Source organism: Dasypus novemcinctus, chromosome 1 (assembly GCF_030445035.2).
Source record: "Dasypus novemcinctus isolate mDasNov1 chromosome 1, mDasNov1.1.hap2, whole genome shotgun sequence".
Lineage (NCBI taxonomy): Eukaryota > Metazoa > Chordata > Mammalia > Cingulata > Dasypodidae > Dasypus > Dasypus novemcinctus.
In genome coordinates, this window is record NC_080673.1 from 50,055,233 (window position 1) to 50,081,082 (window position 25,850).

Here is a 25,850-nt window from a genome sequence, read left to right on the forward strand (position 1 = left end):
ACTTTTACCAATATTCAACCAGCATTAATCATAATAGCTGAAAGGTGGAGGAAACCCAAGTGTCCTTCAACAGATGAACAGAAGAATGGATAAGCAAAATGTGGTATATTCATATAATGGAATATTATTCAGCCATGAAAAGGAATGAAGCTCTGCCACATACTACAACATGGATGAACCTTGAAGACATCATATCGAGTGAAATAATCCAGGCACAGAAGGACAAATATTATATGATCTTACTTATATGAAATACATAGAATAAGTAAATTCACAGAGATATAAAGTAGATTTCAGGTTACCAGGGATTAGGGGTCAGGGAAGGGACAGAAATAAGGAGTTAATGTCTAACGGATGCACAATTTCTGTTTGGGATGGTGAAAAAGTTTTGGTAGGTAGTGGTGGTAATAGTGCACAATATTTAAATGTAATCTATATCACAGAACTGTATGTATCAAAGAGGTGAAAATGGAAAATTTTGCACTATATATATTTCCACAAAAACATTAAAAAATATGTAGGTTAGTGAAGTTTATCACACACAGTATTATAGTCTAAAGTTAGTTCTCAAGAAAAACATGACCATGTTGTGACACTACTGAATTACTTTTATACAGTCTTCAATCAGTGCTCTCCAACTTCCTCAGTCTATTTTTTATTTTCAACAAACATTCTAGCACCCCCCAAAAATAAGTAAATAAAAGCCTTAATATCCATTTTTTAAAGATGTGTTTTTGATTTTGGTTATCTTTGAGTACAACCTTATACCCCACTTAATTTTTACTTTTAAAACCTTAGTAGTTTTAAATCTTCCTATATTTGGAACAGAGAAATTGGGGGATGTCTCCAATGATAAGTATAAAAAGAAAGTAAAAATACAGAGCCAAGAAAGGAAGAAAACTTACAAAATCCAGTACTGTAATTTATTCATTACATTCATTCATAAAGTGAAGAAAATGCTAGATTTCAGTTACAGGGCAAATAATAAGCTGGTTTTTTTTTTCCAATTCAAGCTCATGGACCCCCTGAAATCTTTCCACGGACACTTGTTCTAAAAGATGGTCATATTTCTTTTGACAGCTTCATTTTCTGCCTTATCATATCTCTTTTTCTTGTTTCCTTTGAAAGGACATTCTCTTTTAAAGAACCTAAAAGCAAATCTTTGTCTTTGGAATCCATTTAATATAAGTATGCTGTGGTCAAGACATCATACACCCATAATTACTCATCCTTAAGAACCATTTCCAGTATCTCAGTTTTTCAGAAAGAGCTAAGTAAGGTAAAGAGTACTCATAGATTCTGCTGGGTTACACAGAATGTTTTCTCTGTTAGGGTCAGTCCCCTGATGCACCATGCACACAGCTACCTTGCAAGATGTGGTAGGTTGAATCATGTCCATCACAAAAGACAACTGGGTATGAACGTGTTTGTAAATAGGATATTTGGAAGATATTATTAAGGTGTGGCCAAGTTGAATCAGGATGAGTCTTAATGCATGTTACTGGAGGTCTTATAATGAAGGGAAAGTTGGATACGGTCAGTCAGTAGAAACTAGAAACTGGGAGAAACCAGAGGACAGGATCCAGAAGTCAGAGGAAGCCACAGGAGGAGAGCAGGTGTATTGCCATGAGACGGAGCAGAAATGCAAGTCAAGGAACTCCAAGGAATATGGCAAGCCAGCATTAGAACTACAGACTTGGAGAGAAAGTGTGGCCATGCCAACACCTTGATTTGGGCCTCTGGCCTCTAAAACCATGAAACAATAAGTTCTTCTATTTTTTAAGCCACCCCATTGTGTAGTATTTGTCATAGCAGTTCTGGCACGCTAAATCAGAAGAATTTCATGATTTTTCCTCTAAGTGTTGGTATTTTCTTCTTGCATCTATTATCTCAGAAAGACTTGAGTTGTTACATTATTTCCTCTGACATGAGTATAACTGATCCAATTTTTAAAATCTTTCTTACCTCTCACTCTTCCCCAATATCACACAGAATAATTTCTCTGCTATAAAAGCAGATCACTTTGTCCTGTCTTGAGGGGAAAAAATCCTTATAGTAAGTTAAAATATCAAAGTAAGTTAAAACTATCCTTTCAATAAATACTTAAGTACTTATGCTGGCCCCTGCAACACTGAGGGAACAAAGACATATGGTCTGTCTGTCTTCCCTGACCTTTAAAGATTTGTAGGGCTTTGATAAAAACAGAATGTAGTGTTAGAATGGTAGATTTAACTTTTTCATTTTCCAAAAAGGTGTGAGATGAAGAGAAGGTTCTAAGGAGAACATTTGGGAAGTATAATGTGTGTCACCTGAATTTTTGAGGATACAGTGAACTGGCATCTGACTTTGCCTAGAAAGCTCAAAGTGTGAGTTTAGCTGGTTGGCAGCATTGATGGATGAGCAAAAGAGAGGGGCTGCATTGGGGAAGGCAACAGGCCCAGAGTTTACCAAGGCAAAGAATGCAGGATGGTTACCAGGGACCAGATGTGGGCCAGCAAGTAAGAGCGAGCCAGCATGGATTTGCTTAGGTCTTGTCCAGAAGCACCATCTGGAGGAGTGAACAGACCTCAGCAGAGGTATTGGTGAATGCTAATATGTTGGGGAAGGAGTCAGTGACCAATTAGAAAAAGATTCTTCATTCACATCAAGGTAAGTTCAGATGAGAGTACATGTATTAGTCAGCCAAAGGGATGATGATGCAAAGTACCAGAAATCTATTTGCTTTTATAAAGATATTTATTTGGGGTAGCAGCTTACAGTTACCAGGCCATAAAGTCTAAGTTACTTCCCTCACCAAGGTCTGTTGCCACATGTTTGAGCAATATGGCTGCCTATGTCTGCAAGGATTCAGCCTCCGTCATCCTCCTAAGGCTCCATGGTCCCAGCTTCTTCCAATCTCAGCTGTAGGCTTAGATAAATCTCGTCTCTCTCCCGGGGCTTGTTCCTCTCTGGGCTCAGCTGCTCTGTTCTCTCCACAAGGTCAGCTGTAGACTTTCAGGCACTTTCTCTTCCAAGGTGCTCTGCCATGTCTATGGAGCTGTCTCTATTCCTCTGTTTTCCTCTTCTCTGTGTTTTCTTCCCTGGGTCCCAGCATCCAAAACTCCACTACCTCCTCTAACTCCTCTGCCATGTAGTTTTCCTACTGACATGGCCCAATCAAAACCTTCATCATTATTTAATCAAGTAAAAGTGAAACCTCTGAATTTAATACAACCTAATACACCCGGAGGAACAGATCAGTTTACAAACATAATCCAGTATCTATTTTTGGAATTCATAAATAATATCAAACTGCTACAGTGCCCATGATAAAAAAAAAAAAGAATCCATTTTCTTCCATTTTCCAAGCTAAAACTGTGCTGATCAGAATGATTATATCTATCAAGAAAGAACTGTCTGCTCTACCTGCCTCTGCTCCTTCCCTGCCCCAAGTCTGAAGGCATCAGAAACATCCATTAGCAAAAATAGAGACTGAATGGATGCTCTCATCAAGAAGAAAAAAAGAGGATGTCCTCGCCACCCTTCCCTGAGTACAACCCTCCTCTCACTGCAACAGGCCTGAGAGGTGAGCAGACAGCAAGTCTGGGTCATCACCAGTTACAGTTATAGAACTATTCAAAATGCCAGGGAAGTACAGGAAAAGAATGATTAATTTCTTGAGAGGCTCAAATACAGAGTCCCAGGCTGGTAACTCTTTATTAAGGTCTTAAAGAATGAATAGGCGTCCAGTGGTACAAGTCCCAGCTCAGAGAACACTATCAGCACAGCAAACAGCCTGCAGGAGTATGGTAAGCTATTTGTTGTTACTGCGGAGCAGGGCACAAAGCGGGGTGTAGTACTTGATGATTCCGGAAAGAAAATGGACTCGAGTCAGATTATGAGAGGTTTTATATGACAGAGTAAAACCTTTAATAAGACTTTCCTCAGGAGTTTAGTGATCTGCTAAAATGCATCATGAGAAATAATACTTATTAAAACTTATTTCTGCCCTCTAAAAACTCCATTTCAGTATCTCTTCTAGTTGTTAATTCAGATCTGCTTTTTTGTTATGATAGTATGCAAAGGTGTCATCTCTATAACTTTGATTTTCCATTTTACTACCTCAGCATAGTGAAGCTGCTTTCTGATGTTCGCTTTTTTGTTTTTTGGCCTCCAGATGCAACAAGTCAACAAAAACATTCACTTAAAGGCATCTTTCATGCCAGTGTGTTCACTATAACAGCTAAAGTTTGTATAAGCTTTAAATAGTCTAATAGGCTACTTTTTAGAACAGAGAAAACCAGATGTGGACAAGTATTTTTGCCTGGCCAAATCTTCATTTTTTAAAAGAAGTTGTAGGTTTATAGAAAAATCATGCATAAAATATAGAGTTCCTCTACTGACATTTTATAGTCAGCCTTACCCTCCCTGAATAAGGCGTACACTCCTTTCTCACCTGTCTAGGAAGCCAGGTGGCAGCGCTGGCATCCTTCAGCCTTCTTCCTTCTCAGGAGCAACTTCTCTACTTCTTGGAGCAGAGTTTCTGGCATCACCCCTAACAGGATTCCGCCTCCTCCAGGAGCTTGGCCTCTCCCTGTGATCTGCAAATGCCATGAGAAAAGACTCAGCAATTATGCCAAATTCTGAATCCTGGCTCGACTTTCCTTCACCATAAAAAGCAATTTTCTCTTGGAAAAAGCCTCCCGAAATTCCCCACCATCTTTTTCCAAACAACAGCTGACTTGCCTGAGTTACAGCACTTGGCCAATTTTCTAAATGTATGACAGAAATTTCTTAAAACAGAAAAGTGGGTAGAAGTCCACCTTATTTTATCTCACCAAACTTCCTGGAGTCCAAAGGAATGGCACATAACTCTTCTACATGTTTTTTTGTGTGTTTTGTTTTTCTCCTTGAGCTAAAGAGCAGGGTCTGTGTTATCTGCGAAGTCTGACAATTATGACAAATAGAAGCCTCATGCTGGCTACAGGACACAGTAAGCCTGAGAAGATGAAGCATTTTTAGTTTGGCCTTTCCTGCCTCTCCTAGAGCCTGCCCTGCACTTTGGGAATGCTGAGTATCACATCAATGGAAGTGCTGGTTACATGGGGATTTGTGTCTGGAGGGTAGGTGTTGACCTTTCCCAGGCATTCTCTGTCACTGTGTGCCCCAGGAAGACCAAGACAGCATCAGCAGAAGGTGAGAAGGCCATTTAGAAATACGATAGCATTTTTATCATGATATACTTTATCACAGGGTCTAGTCTGTTAAATAGTGCATACCTAATCTTTGTTGATGTGCTCTGATGCCAAGTTTTTCTTCCTGATCACAAAGAAGGTCGGTATGTATAATGAATTCTGTTTAAAAAATAAATAGAAATCCAAACAGCTGCCTCTATGATTTGTTCCTACCCACTTGTTTTTAGCGAGTCCAAATTATTTCCTTGAGTTCAGAAAATATGTAGATACCGTAAGATGCTCATGAACTATATTTCAGACCTAGGTACCTCTATAACACCAGACTCCTGCTGAGCAAAGGCCAGCTCCTGGGAGAATCAAGTCATCCAGTAGACCTTAGAAGGGTAGCAAGTTGTCACATCTGACTCTTGGGCATTTTTCTTATCTTTAAGAAAATGTGTCCCACTCACCTTTGCCTTCTTGATATGGACAATAAACATCACATGGTTAGACGATTCTGGAAATCATTTCCTCTTCTGAGCCTATCAGCTTTACCAGAAAAAAACAAAACTAAAAACAAGTAAGGTCCAATGAGAAAAGACAGAGACATTTCCATCTACACTGATACTCACGTTATCTCATTTGCTGAATGCAGACATTTGATCTCCTGGGATATTAATGGCCACAGTATAGGACTAGCAATATATATATCCAAAAACACATGAGACTATTTTAAGGTAAAAGGAAAGTAAAAGCACAAATCCTACAAATAAAATCCAGCAATCTAAAAAGTTACACTAAAGGACCTGGCATAAAGAGAGTAAAATATGCATTATCTAGAAAATGGGAGCCCCATTTCAGCATGTATCCCAAAATAGTTAAGGAAAGTAAAGACAGACAGGTGTGCAGCACAGGGCTTGCCCTTGGAAGAAATGGCATTTCAGTGAATCTATCATAGGATCTTGTACTTGAAACCATTAATGATCCTTACTAGCTCTTTTTTTTTCCTTCCTCTCTCTCCTTCTCTCTCTCCCCCATTTCTCACTCTGTATGTATCCATGGAACCAAAAATGTATTAAGAGGATTGTGGGAAGATAGTGACTAACTAACAGGCAGAGCTCAATGATCTCACAAAAACAAGAGAAAGAGGCAAAAGTTATCTGAGGGACCTGCTTTGGGGGTCAGCAGGCCAGGACAGTGCTACATAACTCCCAGGAGGATCAGGGACAGAGACAAAGAAACCAAAATGACAAATGTGAGTCACCAAGCCCCTGCAGAGGGCAGGAAGGGTTATCCTCCCCCACCCTCAGGATATTAAGCCAGGGTAAAACACCTGGCTCATACAGCAGCCAACTGAGTGGCAAGCAGACATCTTCCTCCCTGTCAGCTCTTTCAAGGGAAAAGGGGAAGGGGGCAGTCAGGGGACTTTTCTCAGATAGCAGAGCCGGCTTTGAATCTCCATTCCCAAGATTCAACACGGAACACAGGAAAGCCCAGACTGAAACATCTCTGTGGAAAGGTGCACTGATGAGTGCTATCTGCTGGCTGGCCCAGAAATCGCATGGACAAAAACTCTCTGTATCCTACCCCAGGAGAAAATCTGCACAATGTTAGTGGGTTCCTAACCCAATTTTGATAACTTAAGACAGGCAATTTTAAAGACTTAGAATAAATTTAACCAAATATCAAAGAAAAGCTCTGTGTGTGGGAGGGAAACATTAGGCAAGAAGAAGAAATTTGCCATCATAATGAATTCACAAATTTAGATGCCTAGACATCAACAAAAAATTACAAGCCATAGTAGGAAACAGGAAGAGATGGCCCAACCAAAGAAACTAACCAAATATCCTTAAGAGATACATGATTTAAGACAATTAATCAATGATAATCACATAACTCTCCTAAATTAATTCAAAGAATTGAAAGAAAATATGACTGAGGAAATCAAGGATATTAAGAAGATACTGGGAGAGCATAAATTACAATTTGAAAGCCTGCAAAGAAAAGTAACAGACCTTATGGGAATGAAAGACATGATGGATGAGATTAAAAATATATCAGATGCACATAACAGCTGATATGAATTGCTCAAAGAAAGAATTAGTGATTTTGAAGGCAGAACCTCTGAACTGGAATAGATAGAACAGAAAGAGAAGAAAATGGGGAAAAATGGAGTAGATTCTCAGGGAATTGAATGATGATGTGAAACACACAAACATTTGTTATTAGTGTTGCAAAAGGAGAAGAGAATGGAAAAGGGAAAGAAAGAATATTTGAGGAAATAATGCATGAAAACTTCCCAACCCTAATGAAAGACATAAATATCAATATCCAAGGACAAAGCAGCCCAAACAAAAAGTCCAAATAGGCCTACCCCAAGGCACCTGCTATTCGGAATGACAAATATCAGAGATAAAAAGAGGATTCTGAAAGCGCAAGAGAAAAGCAAAGCATCACATACAAGGGAATGTTGATATAACTTAGTGTTGACATATCATCAGAAACTATGGAGGTGAGAAGAAAGTGGTAAGATATATTTAAGGTACTAAAAGAGAAAAACAGCCAACCAAGAATTCTGTATCCAGAAAAACTGTACTTCAAAAATGAGGGTGAATAGAATATTCTATTCATGAACTATTGTGATTAGTAATCGAAGAAAATGTGGCATTGGTGTGGAGAAAGTGGCCGTGGTGGCTCCTGGGGGTAGGGAGTGGGAGGAAGAGATGTGATGTGGTGGCATTTTCAGGACTCGGAGTTATCCTGGGTGGTACTGTGGGGACACTTACCGGACATTGTATGTCCTCCCATGGCCCACTGGGTGGAATGTGGGAGAGTGTGGGCTATGGTGTGGACCATTGACCACGAGGTACAGAGTGGTGCTGAGATGTATTCACCAAATGCAATGAATGTCTCATGATGGAGGAGGTTGTTGTTATGGGGGGAGGAGTGGGATGAGAGGGGTGGAGAGTATATGGGGACCTCATATTTTTATGAATGTAACATTAAAAAAATAAAGACAAAAAAAAGAAGAAATGAAGTCATGAAACATATGAAAACATGGATGAACCTAGAGGACATTATGTTGAGTGAAGCAAGCCAGATACAAAAAGACAAATACTGTATCATTGTGCTAGCATGAACTAAATATAGTGTGTGAAATATAAATATATTACATCTAATATGAATATGGGTAAAATTGCATATATGAGACCATTTTTCTTTGAAGCTGAACAAATGTAGGGTAATACTATAAAATGTTAATATCAGAAAGAAAAAAAAATTATGCTAAGGGAAGGATACCAGACACAGAGTACTACATATGGTATAATTCCATCTATATAGTATGTAAACATAAAAAATATATAAATTTAAATCAATGATAAAGATGAAATGCGATTAGTAGTTATGTAGGTCTGAGGAAGGAATGCTAAAAGGTGTGGAGTATTTCTCTTTGGAGTAACGAAATTTTTCTAAAATTTGTGAGATGATGAATGTACAACATTGTGATTATACTAAAGCCATTGATTATACACTTTGGATAGATCACATGGTATGTGAATATATCTCAATAAAACTGCTTAATAAACAAATAATTTCATAAAAATAGCCAGAAATAGCAGCTATGTACAGCCTGGGAAACAGAGAGAGATTGAGAGGTGAGGAATTTCTTGTTTATTTGTCTGATATTTGTTTATTATTATAATTAAAATAATGAAAATACGCTAATAATGATTGAAGTGATAAATGCACTGTGATTATACCAAATACCACTGATTGTACACTTTGGATGAACTGTATGCTTTATTAATATGTATCAATAAAATTGACTTAAGACAAAATGAAAAAAAAAAAAAATGAGGGTGAGTTCAAAGTCTTCACAGACATACAAAAACTGATAGAATACATTATCAAAAGACCAGAATTACAAGAGACACTAAAGGAAGTGCTGCAGACTGAAAGGAAAAAACAAGGTTGAGAGACTTGGAGAATAGTTTAGAAATGAAGATTATTAGGAAAGCTAAAGAGTAAGAAGATTGACAATAGAACAATTTGACAACAGAGAGCCAAAGGATAAAATGGATTAAGTAATGCCTTTACAGTAATAAAAATGAATGTTAATGGATTGAACTCCCCAGTCAAAAGACATAGGCTAGTAGAATGGATTAAAAAAAGATGAGCTGTCTATATGTTGTCCACAAGAGACCCATCTCAGACATAAAGGACACAACCAGGTTAAAAGTGAAAGGCTGAAAAAAGGTATTCTATGCAAACAGTAACCAAAAAAAGAGCTGAAGTACTCTTTATCTAATATTGGACAGAATAGATTTCAAATGCAAAATGTCAATGAAGAAGATCATTACATATTAATAAAGGGGAAAAATTAAGAAGTAATAACTATACTAAATATTTATGCACCTAACCCAAATGCCCCAAGACACATGAGGCACACTGACAAAACTGAAGGGAGAAAGAGATGTCTCTACAGTAATAGTTGAAGACTTCGATACTCCACTCCCAGTATTATATAGAACATCTGGACAGAGGGTAAATAAACAAAGAATTTGAATAATATGATAAATGAACTTGACTTAGCAGACATCCGTAGAACATTGTGACCCAAAACACAGGATATATTTTCTTTTTTTTTAAAGATTTATTCATTTCTCTCCCCAACCCCCAGGTTGTCTGCTCTCTGCAGCCATTCACTGTATGTTCTTCTGTGTCCACTTGTATTCTCATTAGGCATCTCTGGGAACCAATCCTGGGACCTTCTAGAGTGCGAGAGAGGTAATTACTCTCTTGTGCCACCTCAGCTACCTGTTCTGCTATGTCTTCTTATTTTCTCTCCTCTGTGTCTCTTGTGTCATATTGCTGCGCCAGCTCTCCACATCAGTCGGCACTCCCACATGGGGTGGCATTCTTGCATGATGCAGCATTCCCATGTGGGCCAGCACTTCATGTAGGCCAGCTCGCTGACCAGCTTGCCCTCACCAGGAGGCCCTGGGTATGGAACCCCTGGACCTCCTATATGGTAGGCAGGAGCTCAACTGCTTGAGCCACATCTGTTTCCTCAGGATATACTTTCTTTTCAAGTACTCATGGAACCTTCACCAAGATAGACCATATGTTGGGTCATAAGACAACTCTCAACAAATGTTAAAAGATGGAAATTATACAAAACACATTCTCTGATCATAATGGAATGAAGCTGGAAATCAATAATGGATGGAAAAAGGGAAAATTCATAAATATATGGAGATTGAATAACACAGTCTTAAACAATCTGTGGGTCAAAGAACAAATTGCAGGAGAATTCAGCAAATAACTTGAGTCAAATGAAAATGGGAACACAACATATTTAAACCTATGGGACACTGCAAAGGCAGGGCTGAGACAGAAATCTGTAACCCTCAATGTTTACATTAAAAACAAAGAGCTAAAACTGAAGATCTAACTTCAAACCTGAATGAATCAAAAAAAGAACAGCAAACTAATCCCAAACCAAGCCAAAGAAAAGAAACAGTATAGATAAGAGCAGAAATAAAAGAAATCAAGAACAGAAAAACAACAGAGAGAATCAACAAAACCAAATGTTGGTTCTCTGAAAATATCAACAAAATTAACAAAGTCTTAGCTAGACTGACAAAGGAAAAAGAGAGAAGATGCAAATAAATAAAATCAGAAATAAGAGGGGGGACATTACCACTAACCCTGCAGAAATAAGAGAGATCATTAAGAGGATACTATGAACAACTGTATGCCAAAATACTAGACAATGTAAAGGGGATGGACAAATTCCTAGAAACACACAAACCACTACACTGATGCTCGAAGAAATAGAAGACCTCAACAAACCAATCACAAGTGAAGAGATTGAAACAGTCATCAAAAACTTACCAAAGGGAAGCAGACTTGGCCCAATGGATAGGGCGTCCATCTACCACATGGGAGGTCCGCGGTTCAAACCCCAGGCTTCCTTGACCCGTGTGGAGCTGGCCCATGCACAGTACTGATGCACACAAGGAGTACCCAGCTATGCAGGGGTGTCCCCTGCATAGGGGAGCCCCATGTGCAAGGAGTACGCCCCATAGGGAGGGCCGCCCAGTGTAAAGGAAAGTGCAGCCTGCCCAGGAATGGCACCACACACACGGAGAGCTGACACAAAATGACACAACAAAAAGAAACACAGATTCCTGGTGCTGCTGATGAGGATAGAAGCAGTCACAGAAGAACACACAGCGAATGGACAGAAAGAGCTGACAACTGGGGGGGGGGGAGAGAAATAAATAAAAAATAAATCTTTAAAAAAAAAAAAAAACTTACCAAAGATGAAAAGCCCAGGACTGGAAACTTCACAGGTGAATTCTACGTATCATTCAAAAATGATCTAATACCAATCTTGCTCAAATGCTTCCAAAAAATTGAACAGGAAAGAATGCTACCAAACTCATTCTATGAAGCTAACATCACGCTAATACCAAAACCAGATAAAGATACTACAAAAAAAGAAAATTATGGACAAATATATCTAATGAATATAGATGCAAAAATCCTCAACAAAATACTTGTAGGCTAAATCCAAAAGCACATTAAAAGAATTACAGATCACAATCAGGTCGGTTTTATCCCAGGTATGCAAGGGTGGCTGAACACAAGAAAATGAATTAGTGTAATAAATCATACTGATAAACTGAAGAAGAAAAATCATATGATCCTCTCAATTGATGCAGAAAAAGCTTTTGACAAAATATAGCACCCTTTCTTGATGAAAAACATCCAAAAGATAGGAATAAAAGGAAACTTTCTCAATATGGTAAAGTGCATACATGATAAACCTACAGCTAGCATTGTACTCAATGGGAAAGATTGAAAGCTTATGGCTGAGATCAGGAACAAGACAAAGATGCCCACTGTCACCACTGTTATTCAATATAGTCCTAGAGGTCTTAGCTAGAGCAATTAGGGTAGATAAAGAAGTAAAAAGCCCCCAAGTAGGAAAAGAAGAAGTCAAACTTTCACTATTTGCTGGTGATATGATCCTATATCTAGAATCTCATGAAAAGTCAACAACAAAGCTACTAGAATTAATAGAGTTCAGCAAAGTGGTGGGGTACTAGATTATTACACAAAAATTAACAGCGTTTCTTTACACTATTGATGTGCAATCTGAGGAGGAAATCAGAAAAAAATTTCCATTTATAATAGCAACTAAATAAAAAAAATATTTAGGACAAAACTTAATCAAGAACATAAAAGACCTGTATATAGAAAACTACAAAACATTGCTAAAAGAAGTGGAAGACAACTTAAATAAATGGAAGGATATTCCATGTTCATGGGTTGGAAGACTAAATACAGCTAAGATGCCAATTCTACCCAAACTGATTTTCAGATTCAATGCAATCCCAATAAAAATCCCCAAAGCCTTTTTTGCAGAAGTGGAAAAACCAATTACCAAATTTATTAGGAAGGTTAAGGGACCACAAATAGCCAAAAAGATCTTTAAAAAGAACAAAGTTGGAGAACTTTCACTTCTAGACTTTATAGCATATTACTAAGCCACAGTGGTGAAAACAGCATGGCACTGGCTAAAGACAGACATTGACCAGTGGAACCAAATCGAGAACTCAGAAATAGACCCTCACATCTACAGTCAAGTGATTTTTGACAAGGCTATCAAGTCCTTCCAGCTGGGTAAGGACAGTCTGTTCAATGAATGGTGCTGGGAGAACTGGATCTCCATACCAGAAAGAAAGACCTGTTTTTCATACCTTATACTAAAATTAACTCAAAGTGGATCAAGGACCTAAATATAAAAGCTACAGCTACAAATCTCCTAGAAGAAAATGTAGGAAAACATCTTCAAAATTCTGTGGTAGGCAGTAGTTTCTTAAACCTTATACCCAAAGCACAAGCAACAAAAGAAAAAAATAGATGTGGGACCACTTCAATATTGAACACTTTTGCACCTCAAAGGACTTTGTCAAAAGGGTGATAAGGCAACCAACTCAATGGGAGAATTTATTTGGCTAGCACATATCCAATAATATCCATGATATTCAAGGAGATCATACAACTCAACAATAAAAAGAAAAACCATTAAAAAATGGGCAAGAGACTTGAAAAGATATTTGTCCAAAGAAGAAATACAATTGGCGACGAAACTCATGAAAAACTGTTCAACGTCACATGCAATTAGGGAAATGTAAATCAAAACTACAATGAGGCGGTGGACTTGGCCCAGTGGTTAGGGCATCCATCTACCACATGCGAGGTCTGTGGTTCAAACCCTGGGCCTCCTTGACCCGTGTGGAGCTGGCCCATGCGCAGTGCTGATGCGCGAAAGGAGTGCCCTGCCACTCAGGGGTGTCCCCCACCTAGGGGAGCCCCATGCGCAAGGAGTGCAGCCCCATAAGGAGAGCCGCCCAGCACAACAGAAAGTGCAGCCTGCCTAAGAATGGCACCGCCCACATGGAGAGATGACACAGCAAGATGACGCTACAAAAAGAAACACAGATTCCCATGCCGCTGACAACAACAGAAGCGGACAAAGAAGACACAGCATAATAAACACAGAGAGCAGACAACTGGGGGGGGTGGGGGTGGGAAGAGGAGAGAAATAAATAAATCTTTAAAAAAAAAACTACAATGAGATATCATTTCATACCTATCAGATTGGCTGCTATTAAAAAGTCGGAAAACTGCAAGAGATAGTAATGTTTATTCACTGTTGGTGGGAATGTAGAAGGGTAAAGCCACTGTGGAGGACTGTTTGGCAGTTTAAGGAAATGGAATATAGATTTGACATGGGACCCAGCAATACCATTACTAGGTATATACCCAGGAGAACTGAGAGCAGAGGTATGGACATCTGCATTGTAATGTTCATAGTGGCATTATTCACAATTGCCAAGAGTTGCAAACAAACCATGTGTCCATCAACTGATGAATGGATAAACAAATTGTGGTACATACACACGATGGAATATTATGCAGCAGTAAGAAGAAAAGAAGTCATGAAACATATGACATCATCAATGAACTTGGAGGACATTATATTGAGTGAAGTAAGCCTGACACAAAAAGGACAAATACTGTATTGTATTGATTGCGCTATAATGACCTAAAAATATTGTGTAAACTCATGGAGTTAATAAATTAGAATATATATCACCAGAAAGTAGAAGGAGGGAAGAAAATGGAAAACTAAGGCTCAATCTGTGTAGAACTGGTAAAAGGGTTTTTTGGAAATAAATAGAAATGATGAAAGCATATCATGATGCTTGTAACTAACAGTACCATTGTATGGGTATGACAGTGGTTGAAAGGGAAAGTCTAAGGTCATGATATTACTAGAAGAAAAGCTAAAAACTGTAATATGGGGCTGTATAAGATAGTAAAACCTCATATAAAACACGAATATGGGTGATATTGCATATATAAGACTTTTTACAAAATATAAATACAAATATAGTAGAGAGAAGGAAACAGAATAGCAGCTATGTATGGCAGGAGAAGCATACAGAGATTGAGAGGTGATGGGTTTGGGTTGTTTGTTTTTTATTATTATTATTAGAATAATGAAGTGCTGCAAGAATGACTGAAGTGATAAATGCATAAATATGTGATTATACAGAATGTCATTGATTGTACACTTTGGATGGATTTATGCTTTATTCATATGTATTAATAAAATTTATTTGTTAAGGGAAAAAAAGTGAATTAGACCAATTGGCGCATGGGACTGTGTTATTTGTGGTTGGTAAGAGATTTCAAATTCATTTAGATAAAAACTCTTTGGTTTCGAATCACATAATAGTAATGATTCTTCTGCTAGCTTTCAGGTAGTGATAGACTAAGAAATGTGATTGCCATGCTTGCAGTGGTGATTCATGGGTTTAAACATGAGAAAGATAGAGGTAAATTTTGAACTTAACAATCTATAGAACCTAGTAAATATCTGACATCTGCTTAGATTGGTTAATTAACAATAAAAATTATGCATATATATTTATAATGTATAATTACAAATTTTTTATACACAATTATTACAACTTCATGTATAGGATGCCTATTATTTTCCAAACACTGTGCTTAGCATCTTTGCTGTATTAACTATAATCTTCATAACAACCTTGTAGGGTAGCTATAAAATTATCCCCATTTTTTAGTTGAAGAATTCTGAATCGCAACAAGGCTAAATAATTTCTACAAGCAAGCGATGGTACTAAGATTGGAACCAAAGTTCATAAGATCTCAAACCTGTGCTCTTTTCATTACTTTTCTGTTTTGATATTTTCTATTATAACCTTGTTTTGTTTGGTATTTAATGTAATTATTTCAATTTTTCTAAAATTTTGAAACAATCACTTAGAGTATAGTGACAAGTACAATAAACACTTTTCTCCTCCCACTGAGAGTAAGTTGGCAGCCCCATTTCTCTAAAAACTTAAAGTGTAATTCCTACGTTCTCCTATATAACCAAAATAGGAGCAAGAAATCAACTTCATGCATACATACAATCTAATTCTCAAATCTCATTCGATTTTCACCAGTTGTGCCCATATCGTTTCTAGCAAAAAGGATCCAGATCAGAATCGCGCTCACATATAATTTTCATGTGTGTTTCGTTTCCTTCAATATGATACAGTTCTTTAGTCTTACCTTGACTTTCATGACCTTGATGCTTTTGAAGATTACTGATCAGTTTTTGTACCACGTAGAGTGTCCCCAATCTGGGTTTTCTTGATGTTTCCTCATAATTAGGTTCAGATTATGCATCTTTAGCAGGGATATCACAGTGATGATACCATGCTATCATCACATTCTAGCAAGTGGCACACAGTTTCAATTTGTTCAATTGCTGATGGTATTAGCATTGATAACTAGTTAAGGTAGTATCCACCAAATTTCTCCACAGTAAAGTTACTCTCTTTTGCTTTGTAATTAAAAGGTACTTTGTGGAGAGATTTTGTGAGGCCATGTATTATAAATAGCTTGTTCTTCAATTTAATTGTATATTTATTTATATCAATATGGATTCATGGTCTCCTATTTTATTCAATTAGTCATAATTTGTTGCTATCAATACTTATTTTGGTGCTCAAATTGTCATTTGATGACTTTTTTTTTTTTTTTTTGAGGTACCAGGAGCCAGGGATTGAACCCAGGACCTCATATATAGGAAGACAGTTCTCAACCACTGAGCCACATCAGCTTCCCTGAGTTGGTTTTTTTGTTTGTTTTGCTTGTTGTTCAGTTTTGTTTTTTCAGGAGGCACTGGAGACCAAATCCAGGTCCTCCCATATGGGAGGCAGGAGCTCAAGCACTTGAGCCACATCCACTCCCTGATGATTTTTTAAGGAGCAAATAATCTACAGGGTCCAGGTGGGCTCACTTGGAGAACCTGACAAGGTTGAGGAATGAGTGATTATTGTGGAATTTCATAGACTATAATATAAACGTTCCTCTGCTGGGGTCCAAACCTATAAAATATGATTCTGAGACTGCTGGGTACATAAGGGAATGCTCCACAGTTTAGGCCTCTCATTTTTCTCTGAAGGAAAACTTCACAACAATGAATCCTACTGTCTTACTCTTGCCTTTTCCTTTCCCACTAGCTGAAACAGATTATGTTGGCATTAGCTGAAATCTGGACTTTGCTCCGGGAGTGCTCAGGCATATATTCCAAGCGGTAATCCTTGAGGACCTAGAACAGCCCATCTTAGAGAGTTCAGAGAGTTCTGAATTACTCCTCCAGATGCCCATGAGCGCAGTGTTTGGAAAGCCAAATAAAACCACCATTTTCATCAACAATACCAACACTGTCTGTAAGCAGAGTGCTTGTAGCTCCTTTGATGGACAGACTTTGAGGAGTTGGGGGATAGTAGAGCAAGTGTAGCTCAGTCATAAACTCCTGCTTCACATATGCAAGGTTCCTGGGTTCAGTACCTGGTACCTCCCTGTATTAATCAGCCAAAGGGGTGCTGATGCAAAATACCAGAAATCGGTTGGCTCTTCTAAAGGATATTTATTTGGGGTAGAAATTTACAGTTACGAGGCCATAAGGCATAAGTTACTTTCCTCACCAAAGTGTACTGCCACGTGTTGGAGCAAGATGGCTGATGACATCTGTAAGGGTTCAGGCTTCCTGGGTTCCTCTCTTCCCAGGGCTTGCCTCTCTCCAGGATCAGCTACTCTGTTATCTCTACAAGGCCAGCTGTAGACTATTAGGTGAACGGCTTGTTTCTCTTCCCATGGCCTTCTCTCTTTCCTCCAAGCTCCTCTGTGTGCTTACTTTCTGAGGCTCCAGTTCAAGACTCCAGCATCAAAACTCCAACCTCCCTTCTCTACGGTACAGTTACTCTGTGAGTCCCCACCCACCAAGGGGGCAGGGATGCAAGCCCAATCAAAGCCTTAATAATTATTTACTCAAGTAAAAGTAACACCTTTGAATCCAATGCTCTCTAATATGCCCAGAGGAAAAGACCAGTTTATAAACACAATCCAATATTTCTTTTTAATTCATCAATAATATCAAACTGCTACACTTCTAAAAAAAAAAAAAAAAAGACTAATTGACCCAAATGATAAGGAGGGCTGGGAGAGGCAACCCCAGGAGCTGCAGGGAGGAGGAGATGAAGGACAAGCAGTCTCGAGACAGGGAACTTAGACTGAGATTGTTAGGCAAGAGATTCAGCTCGGTGTTTGACCTCCTGCTTCCCATGTATGACGTCCCTGGTGCCTCCTAAAAAAATAGAAGAAGTTGGGGGAGGAACAGCCAAAACACACTGTCTAATAACAGAATGAAACTCTACTGTTTTTAGATCTCAGCATTTGTAGGACATAAATAATATTTTACTGTTATTATATCATATTATAGTGATGTAACAAATACAGTTTCTGTGACTTCTTGCAGAGAAAGGATTGTACACACAAAGGATTAGACTGTGCTCCTGTTATCCTTTTTTATTTTCTTTAACTTTTGTTTCTTTCTAAAGCCAGTGAAACCCCTTGTCATTAATTAAATCACCAGTTAAGAACAAAAGGGTTACTCTCTCTTTGCTGATTGATATTGGACATTAAGCAGTTCAACTCTTCTATATATACAATCACCCTCCTTCTGTTTTTTCATAATGAGAGGGCCCTAGATGATATTTGCAAATAAGCCTAATGCTGTTTTTTGCCAATTGCTCAAATTTCCTCCACAACAAGTCTTTTATCAGAACCACTTAGATACCCAAATCCTTTTGTCACCTCTCCCTTCCTTTGCAAACTCTTGTAGAAGATGATAGTAAGCAGTTCAGTGATAAAAATGCAGAGGAAGAAGGGAGAAGGAAAAGCTGAAGAGTTGTTTAATCCCCAAACTGCCCAATTAGTTCTTAAGTAATTTTAAACTAACAAAGAGCTATTAATATGCCATAGTTAATACCACATAAATCAAAGCTACTGAATTATTTTGAAAACCATATCTTTATGTGCCATCATTATCTTTTAGGTCTTTCTTGTGCAAATCTTTTTAGTTGCTGTTTCAGACATTCCTTAACCAATTCTCAAGCCAATTTGGCACATAATAGAAAACATTTCAATGCACTTCCTCCCAAAATATTGGGAAGGAGAAAAGAAGACTCTTCACTGAGTAGTGGTCTCCACATATAAGTGAGAAGTCCTTAAGTACCTTCAGCTTGGTTTGTGCTTTCTTACTAGATAACTGCAGTTTGTCCAACCAGAGAGGAGATTTTTCCAGCTATAATCTAACTCTTGACTTCACATTTCCCTATGTAAAATGAGAAGTCTGAACTAGGTTTCTAAGATCCCTATCTAGTTTTTGTCTGAGTATATATCTACCAAAAGAAAACCACCCTCATCTTGCAATTCACCTAACTACTACGATCAACCTTTTTTTTTTTTTTTTGCATTCTTATTAGAGAAGTTGTAGATTTACAGAAACATCATACCCCAAATACAGAGTTCCCATTTACCTGCCCCCAGTTTTAACATTTTGAACTTAATTAAATTCAACAACTATTTACTGGGTTTCAACTACAGGTCAGAGAGATTTGGACTCTACCCAAATGTTAGAAAAAAGTAATGGAGAAAGTATGAATTAGCCAGGATAATGCTCAGGTATATCTGATGGGTCCCACAGACACCTGGGATCAGTTGTCAAGAAGTTCAAGCAGTCCATCAAAACCAAGTACATTCCATAGGTGAACCTGTGGAAGGATCATTAACGAGGCGCACTGGCGAGGCGCCCGAGCTGCGTAAAAAAAAAAACAAAAAACAAATACAGTAGACTTGACAAAAGATAAGTGGAGTTCAATAATTGGGTGTCACCACATGGGCCTCTAAATATATAATGAGAGAGGGACAAAGAAACAAAGTAGAATTTGCCATGTGTTGTAGACTAACACTGGCATCCCCAAGGTATCAGATCCTAATTCCAGGAATCTGTAAATGTTGTCTTGCATGGAAAAATCATCTTTGCAGATGTGATGAAATTAAGGATTTTGTGATGGGGAGATTCTTCTGAACTATCTGGGTTGGTCCTAAATGTAATCACAAGTGTCCTTGTAAGCAGGAAGTAGAGGAAGAGGACACACAGATCACCAGAAGCAATGGGACCACGGAGACAGAGACTGAGGAACGCAGCCCCAGGTCAAGGAATGGCAGCAGCCAGCAGAAGCTAGAAGAGGCCAGGAACAGATTGTCCCCCAGAGACTCTGCTACACCTTGATTTCACCCCAGTGGTACTGACTTTGGACTCCCAGCCTCCAGATCTGTGAAAGAATGCATTTTTTGTTGTTTTAAGCCACCAAGTCTGTGGTAATTTATTACAGCAGCCACAAGAAACTAATACAACAAGCAATTAGAAAGCAGAATTTGCTGGTGTTGACAAAGAAATAAAATAAAGGACTAGAAAACTCATTCAGACAACCCAGAGTCTGGCACGACATCTTCTGCTGTGAACTGATCTATGTATAAAGATTCAAGGCTCTGCCTTGAAGACCATGATTAAGTCCATCTAAGGTAATACCTGTAAAGTAGCACTGACAGATATGCAAGGTCATAAAAACACGATAAATTCCAACCAACAGTTTCAGTAAAGCTGCCTTTAGAAAGAAGCTATAGCAGTCTAGTATTACAAATACTAGGCATCTAAATATTAAGGAAATCTAGTTTTGTAGACCAAGACTCCACATTTGAAACATGACTGGAAGAAAAAACATAGATGATAGATAGATAGATAGATAGATGAATAGAGATAGATAGACAGATAGACAGACAGCCCTCTCTAAATCAAATTCATAGAATTTGATGAAGGGTGAGTAATGATCTTATCCTCATAGCCTTGAAAGACTATTTTCAGATCAGGGGCTGTATGTGCAGCTGTTTCTCCAGTTTTTCCTGTTCTCTTCACTCACTCATTCATCAATGTCATTTCTTGACCTGAGGTCCGCATCGTCAGTTGAGAGACCAGTGCCTCAGGCCACACCATTTCGGGTACCATGGCATGTCCCAACACTCCAGTATCTCAACTGAATTCGATTCAGATCAAACACAAATATTTCAGACTTTTTGTAAAGGCGTATTCTTTGACTCTACAATGGGACATCAATAAGAAAAATTATAAGGCAGTCAGGAATCTACCTTATACACACAAGTGCTTGACGCCCCCCCATTTAATTTATACATTTTAAAGAATTAAATTTAAAACATATTAAGAGATGCTAAAACCCAAAACTGTACTTCCTCAAATTAACAAGTGTGACCATTTTATCACATTGGATTTTTCTGATGGGAGTAGGTTGGTGGTTGAATGGACTTCATACTTACTTAAATAAAACTTTACCAGTAAGTATGAAGTCCATTCAACCACCAACCTACTCCCATTACCCACCCATTCTATTAGCATCAGTTTGTTTTTAATTGTTCCAGTCTGTTTTTTATGGTTTTAAGTAATAGAGATATATTTATTGACAATATTAGTGTGTGTGCTTACATAGTGTCTTATTGTATTTATTATGACTTGCTTTTATTATTCAAAATTATATTTTTGCGATGTGTTCTTATTGATAAATATGGATTTAATTCATTCATTTTTATCTACTCTCTGATATTTTATCATATATCTGACCATACTTCCATTAATATTCATTTAGATGAGGCTTATTTTTTTTGACTCTCTTAAAATGCTGGCTTAGAGGGGTCCAGAAATACTGAAAGAGGATACGACAGAGAGTAAAGTGTATCAGTCAGCATTTGCTGGGTTAAAATCACTCCAAACTTTAATGACTTAGAAGATCAATCATTTACTAGCTCATGATTGTGTGGGTCAGCAATTCAGGCTGGTCTCAGCTGGCCAGTTTTGGGGGCTCACTCATGCAGTTGCAGACACCTGGCTTCTCATCAGGGCTTCGACAACTAGGATGACTTTATTTACACACCTGGCAGTGGATACACTACACACCTGGCAGTGGATACACTATCAGCTGAGATGCTCCACTTCTCCATGTATTCTTCCCAAAAGGCTAGCTCAAATTTGTTTATGTGGTGGTCCCAGGGTTTGCAGCAGCAGCCTTCAATACCAGAGTGCTTTTCAGGCTGTATGCATCATAACTGCTAATGTCTCATTGACCAAAGCAAATATTCCTGTTACAAAGACTGCAGAACAAGCCACTCCAAAACTTAGTGGCGTGAAACAAAGTCAACATTTATTTTGCTCACAAATCTCTGATTTAGGCAGGACTCAGTGGGTATAACTCATCTCTGCTCCAGTCAGTACCAGCTGGGTAGCTTGAAGGTTGTGGACTAAAACCCACACAAAGGCTCCTTCATTCACATGTCTGGTAGCTGAAGCTGACTGTAAGCTGAAATTTTAGCTGGAGCTGTTGGCCAGACATCTTCATCTGGCTTCTTCATGTGACCTGGACTTTTTCACAGTATGGTGACTTGTTTCCTAAAAGAGAACCAGGCAAACAACAACAACCAAAAAAGTCATGCAACATTACTTCTGCCACATTCTATTTGGACCATCCAGTTTTAAAGAGAAGTGATATGCAATCAACCTTTTGATGGGGAGTGACTGGCAAGGTTCTGGAAGATCACAAGGGACCATAAATATTGCTATGAACACTTAAGGAAAATGTAATCTTCCACCAAAAGTTACATGGCCAAGTCCACATTCAAGATGAGGAGAAATAAATTCTACCTCTTCTTTGGAGAAGGAACAAAGTAACATTACAAAGAGATGTGACTACATGGATGGGAAGACTTACAGCAGCCATTTTGCAAACAATCTACCACCCAAAAGCTATTTTACCTATTACTACAAGGGAACCTCCTCCTATAGCAAAGGTGGAGCAAGCTGTGAAATGCACTAATAAGGCACACTTTTAGCAAAGACAGATCTTTTGGCTTTGCTACATCATACATCAAATAATAAATTGGAATTGTCAAATAAGTTTTACCACACTGTCTGACTAAAAATGGAAACAGATATTGTCTCGCTGACTAGCTGTCTCATTTTTTATCAAAACTTCTGAAAGGAAATATTTGCAATAAAAGAAGAAAAATATATATTGTTTATGCAGGCATATATATGAACACCTCTTAAATAGGTCAGGCATGCCTGTTTTTAATGCTGTGTCTAGAGCTCTTTCTTCCTTGACTTTAAAAAACATCTCCCATATATTTCATAAGAAAGCAATAACCTTCCCAAGCATTTCTTTTTTTTTGAGGTCAGAAATACTTTTAAATTTTTTCCTCACACAGGTAAGCTCTGCTGTGTTTCCTTCATAGATGGATGTATGGCTATTTTTAATTCCCTCTCTTTTGGTAAAGGAGAAACAAAAAAAGGCACGTGTGGTAAACTTAGTGGATGATACAATTTACAAGGAAGATGAAGAGTTCAGACTTCTACTTGGCACCGAGAGCAACACTGCTTTTGGAGTCTCTGCTGGAAAACCCAGAGAAGCCCTGATCCAGATCAAGGATGAGGAAGACTGAGATTTTTGTTACTTTCTACTTTTAGGAATCACAGTAAATATCAAGTTTGGATGTTAGGAATTGATAAATAAGAGTTGTGTTGATCAACACTTTTCTAAGTCTAGTTAGAAGAATTAAATTAGATGTGTCCCACATTAGGACTAAGAAACTCTTTAAAATGAGTTTTAATTATTTTTATTCATTGGGATTTCTTACTACATGAACTGAGAATCCACTTTAGCTTTCCAGACAGGACAGTGGAAATGCATGTCCTTATAGTCATGCATTTTTCAAAATTTAAGTTGAATCAACTCTATAATTGGGAGTAGACCTTTATTAACCATATTGTACTCCTTGGAAGCTAGTTTAAAAGTCTGACAACATACTGAGCATACTTCCTTTCTGCCTTCCAGAAATACTTTTTTAATGTAAGATTGATGATATATATGAGTGGGACTTGTAAATAAATTAGAAAAAGTTTTAAATTGAAAAAATTATAAATTTAAAGGGAAATGTCCTGTTCTTAAATTCTCTTCTTTGTAGCTATAATGAATTATTTCTGGTCAGTGTCTTGATTTTAAATGTCTTTATGATAGAAGATGACTGAGACTATAGAAGTGGAATTGTTTTCACAGAACCAATGATCAAATTATCTAAAATCAAATTCAGGGAAGAGGATTTGGCTCAACTGATAGAACATCTGCCCACCACATGGGAGGTCCAGGGTTCAAACCCAGGGCCTCCTGAACCGCGTGGTGAGCTCGCCCATGCGCAGTGCTGATGCACGCAAGGAGTGCCATGACACGCAGGGGTGTCCCCCATGTAAGGGAGCCCCACGCGCAAGGAGTGCGCCCCATAAGGAGAGCTGCTCAGTGTGATAAAAGTGCAGCCTGCCCAGGAATAGCATCACACATTACTGAAGCATTACTACTAACCAATATCTGTTGTTTGCATTATGGTTTACACTTTGCACTGTACTGTTTTAAAGGATTTGGGAAAATGTATAACAGCCTGTATCCATCATTGCAATATCTTGCAGAACAATTCCAATGCCCTACAAATGTCTTATGTTCCACCTATTCTTCCTTCCCTCTACCTTCAGAACCTCTGATAACCACTGTCTTTCTATCAATTTTACAAGTTCTTCCAATACTACAATAAGAAACCTACTTTTGTCCATGGTTATATTACCCTTGAAGAGTTTGGAATGGTGATAGCTGCTCTGCTTCACACTGAGGGGGTTTAAATCTTATGGAGTAGATGGAAGGAACTGTTTTGCCAGTAGTTGTTTTTTGGGATGGGGTTTGTCCATTATCATAATTTTGTTAGATGTCCCGGGCAAGTTCAATGAACTAGAGAGTAAATGTTGGCTGCAACTCTGCTGGATTCAGGGCTCAATTGGCATATGAACAGACCAAAGATTTAAGTCTTTGGGACATATATTTAATGAATATAGTGCTAATTGAAAGGTTCAAATAAAAAGGGTAGAATAATCATGTGTAGGGAAATTATAAGTGAGTATAACTCAGTTACACTGGGGAGATAGATTCTGAGGGAAGGCCCACTAATGGGGTGCTGATCTCATGGGGTTGTGTGCCTTGCCTATAGTGTCCAGACATCTCTAGAGCCCTTGGGAGTATCCCTGTTTGGGTTTCATTTACTCTAGCAATTAGTGAGTTCTGCCTGAGACATGCATGAGCATAACCTCTGAAACGCTCTCCTGCCTCATTTTGAAATATCTTAGCCATAAAAACTCTTTTGTATTTAATGTCCCCTCTTTTGGGCAAGGTCCTTTTCTAAATACATGTTGGTTGGTGCTCATTCCTGGAATCATGCTCCATGCGGGGCAAAGTAATGAGTTTATATACTGAGTTTGGCTTAGAGAGAGGCCACATTTGAGTAACAATGAGGTTTCCAGGACGTAACTCTTAGGCAATTATTATTATTAGGCTAAGTTTCAGTTTTAGAAGATTAAGGTTCATATGTATAAGAATTAATATCGAAGTCTTGGCATATTGGTCTGTTTTCCTTTTATTAGGCACTGCCTATGTATGTAATTTCAGAGCATAGCAGGACTCCCCAGGATGTGGGTTTAATATTTTGTTGGTTATTGTATGGCTCTCCACCTGCTGAGGTAACACCCTATGACCACATGAACACAGTCACATTCCTTAGAGGCATTCCTATGTATAACCTTCCCAACACACTGCTTCATCACTGAACCCCTACACCAGTGACCCTCCCTGCCATGGATAGCAAAAGAATACTACCACAATTGTATTCTCAACCACACTCCTCAGCCTCCCAGAATTCACTTGTTCCTTCCTCCAGGCCTTCCCCATCTCCATGGAGAGCCCAACCCCGCTCACACACTGCAGCACTGTCAACCCCACTCACACTGCTGTACCTCCATTACCCCTTTCCACTGCCAACCCTTATCATAGATTCTGCCCAGATTGCTTCAGATGTCTATTAAGACTTACAGGTGGCGGGCTTGGCCCAGTGGTTAGGACATCCATCTACCACATGGGAGGTCCATGGTTCAAACCCCGGGCCTCCTTGACCCATGTGAAGCTGGCCCATGCACAGTGCTGATGTGCACAAGGAGTGCCGTGCCACACAGGGGTGTCCCCCGAGTAGGGGAGCCCCACGCGCAAGGAGTGTGCCCTGAAAGGAGAGCCGCCCAGCACGAAAGAAAGTGCAGCCTGC

At 38.6% G+C, this 25,850-nt stretch overlaps 1 protein-coding gene across 1 annotated transcript in view; it reads left to right on the plus strand.

The window, feature by feature from the left end:
* FREM3 (FRAS1 related extracellular matrix 3) overlaps positions 1–25,850 on the plus strand; it is a 95,416-nt gene that overhangs the window by 65,233 nt on the left and 4,333 nt on the right. Inside the window, 2 exon segments of the mRNA XM_058302764.2 lie at positions 5,026–5,175; positions 16,775–17,029. Coding sequence (XP_058158747.2) covers positions 5,026–5,175; positions 16,775–17,029 — 405 coding nt within the window.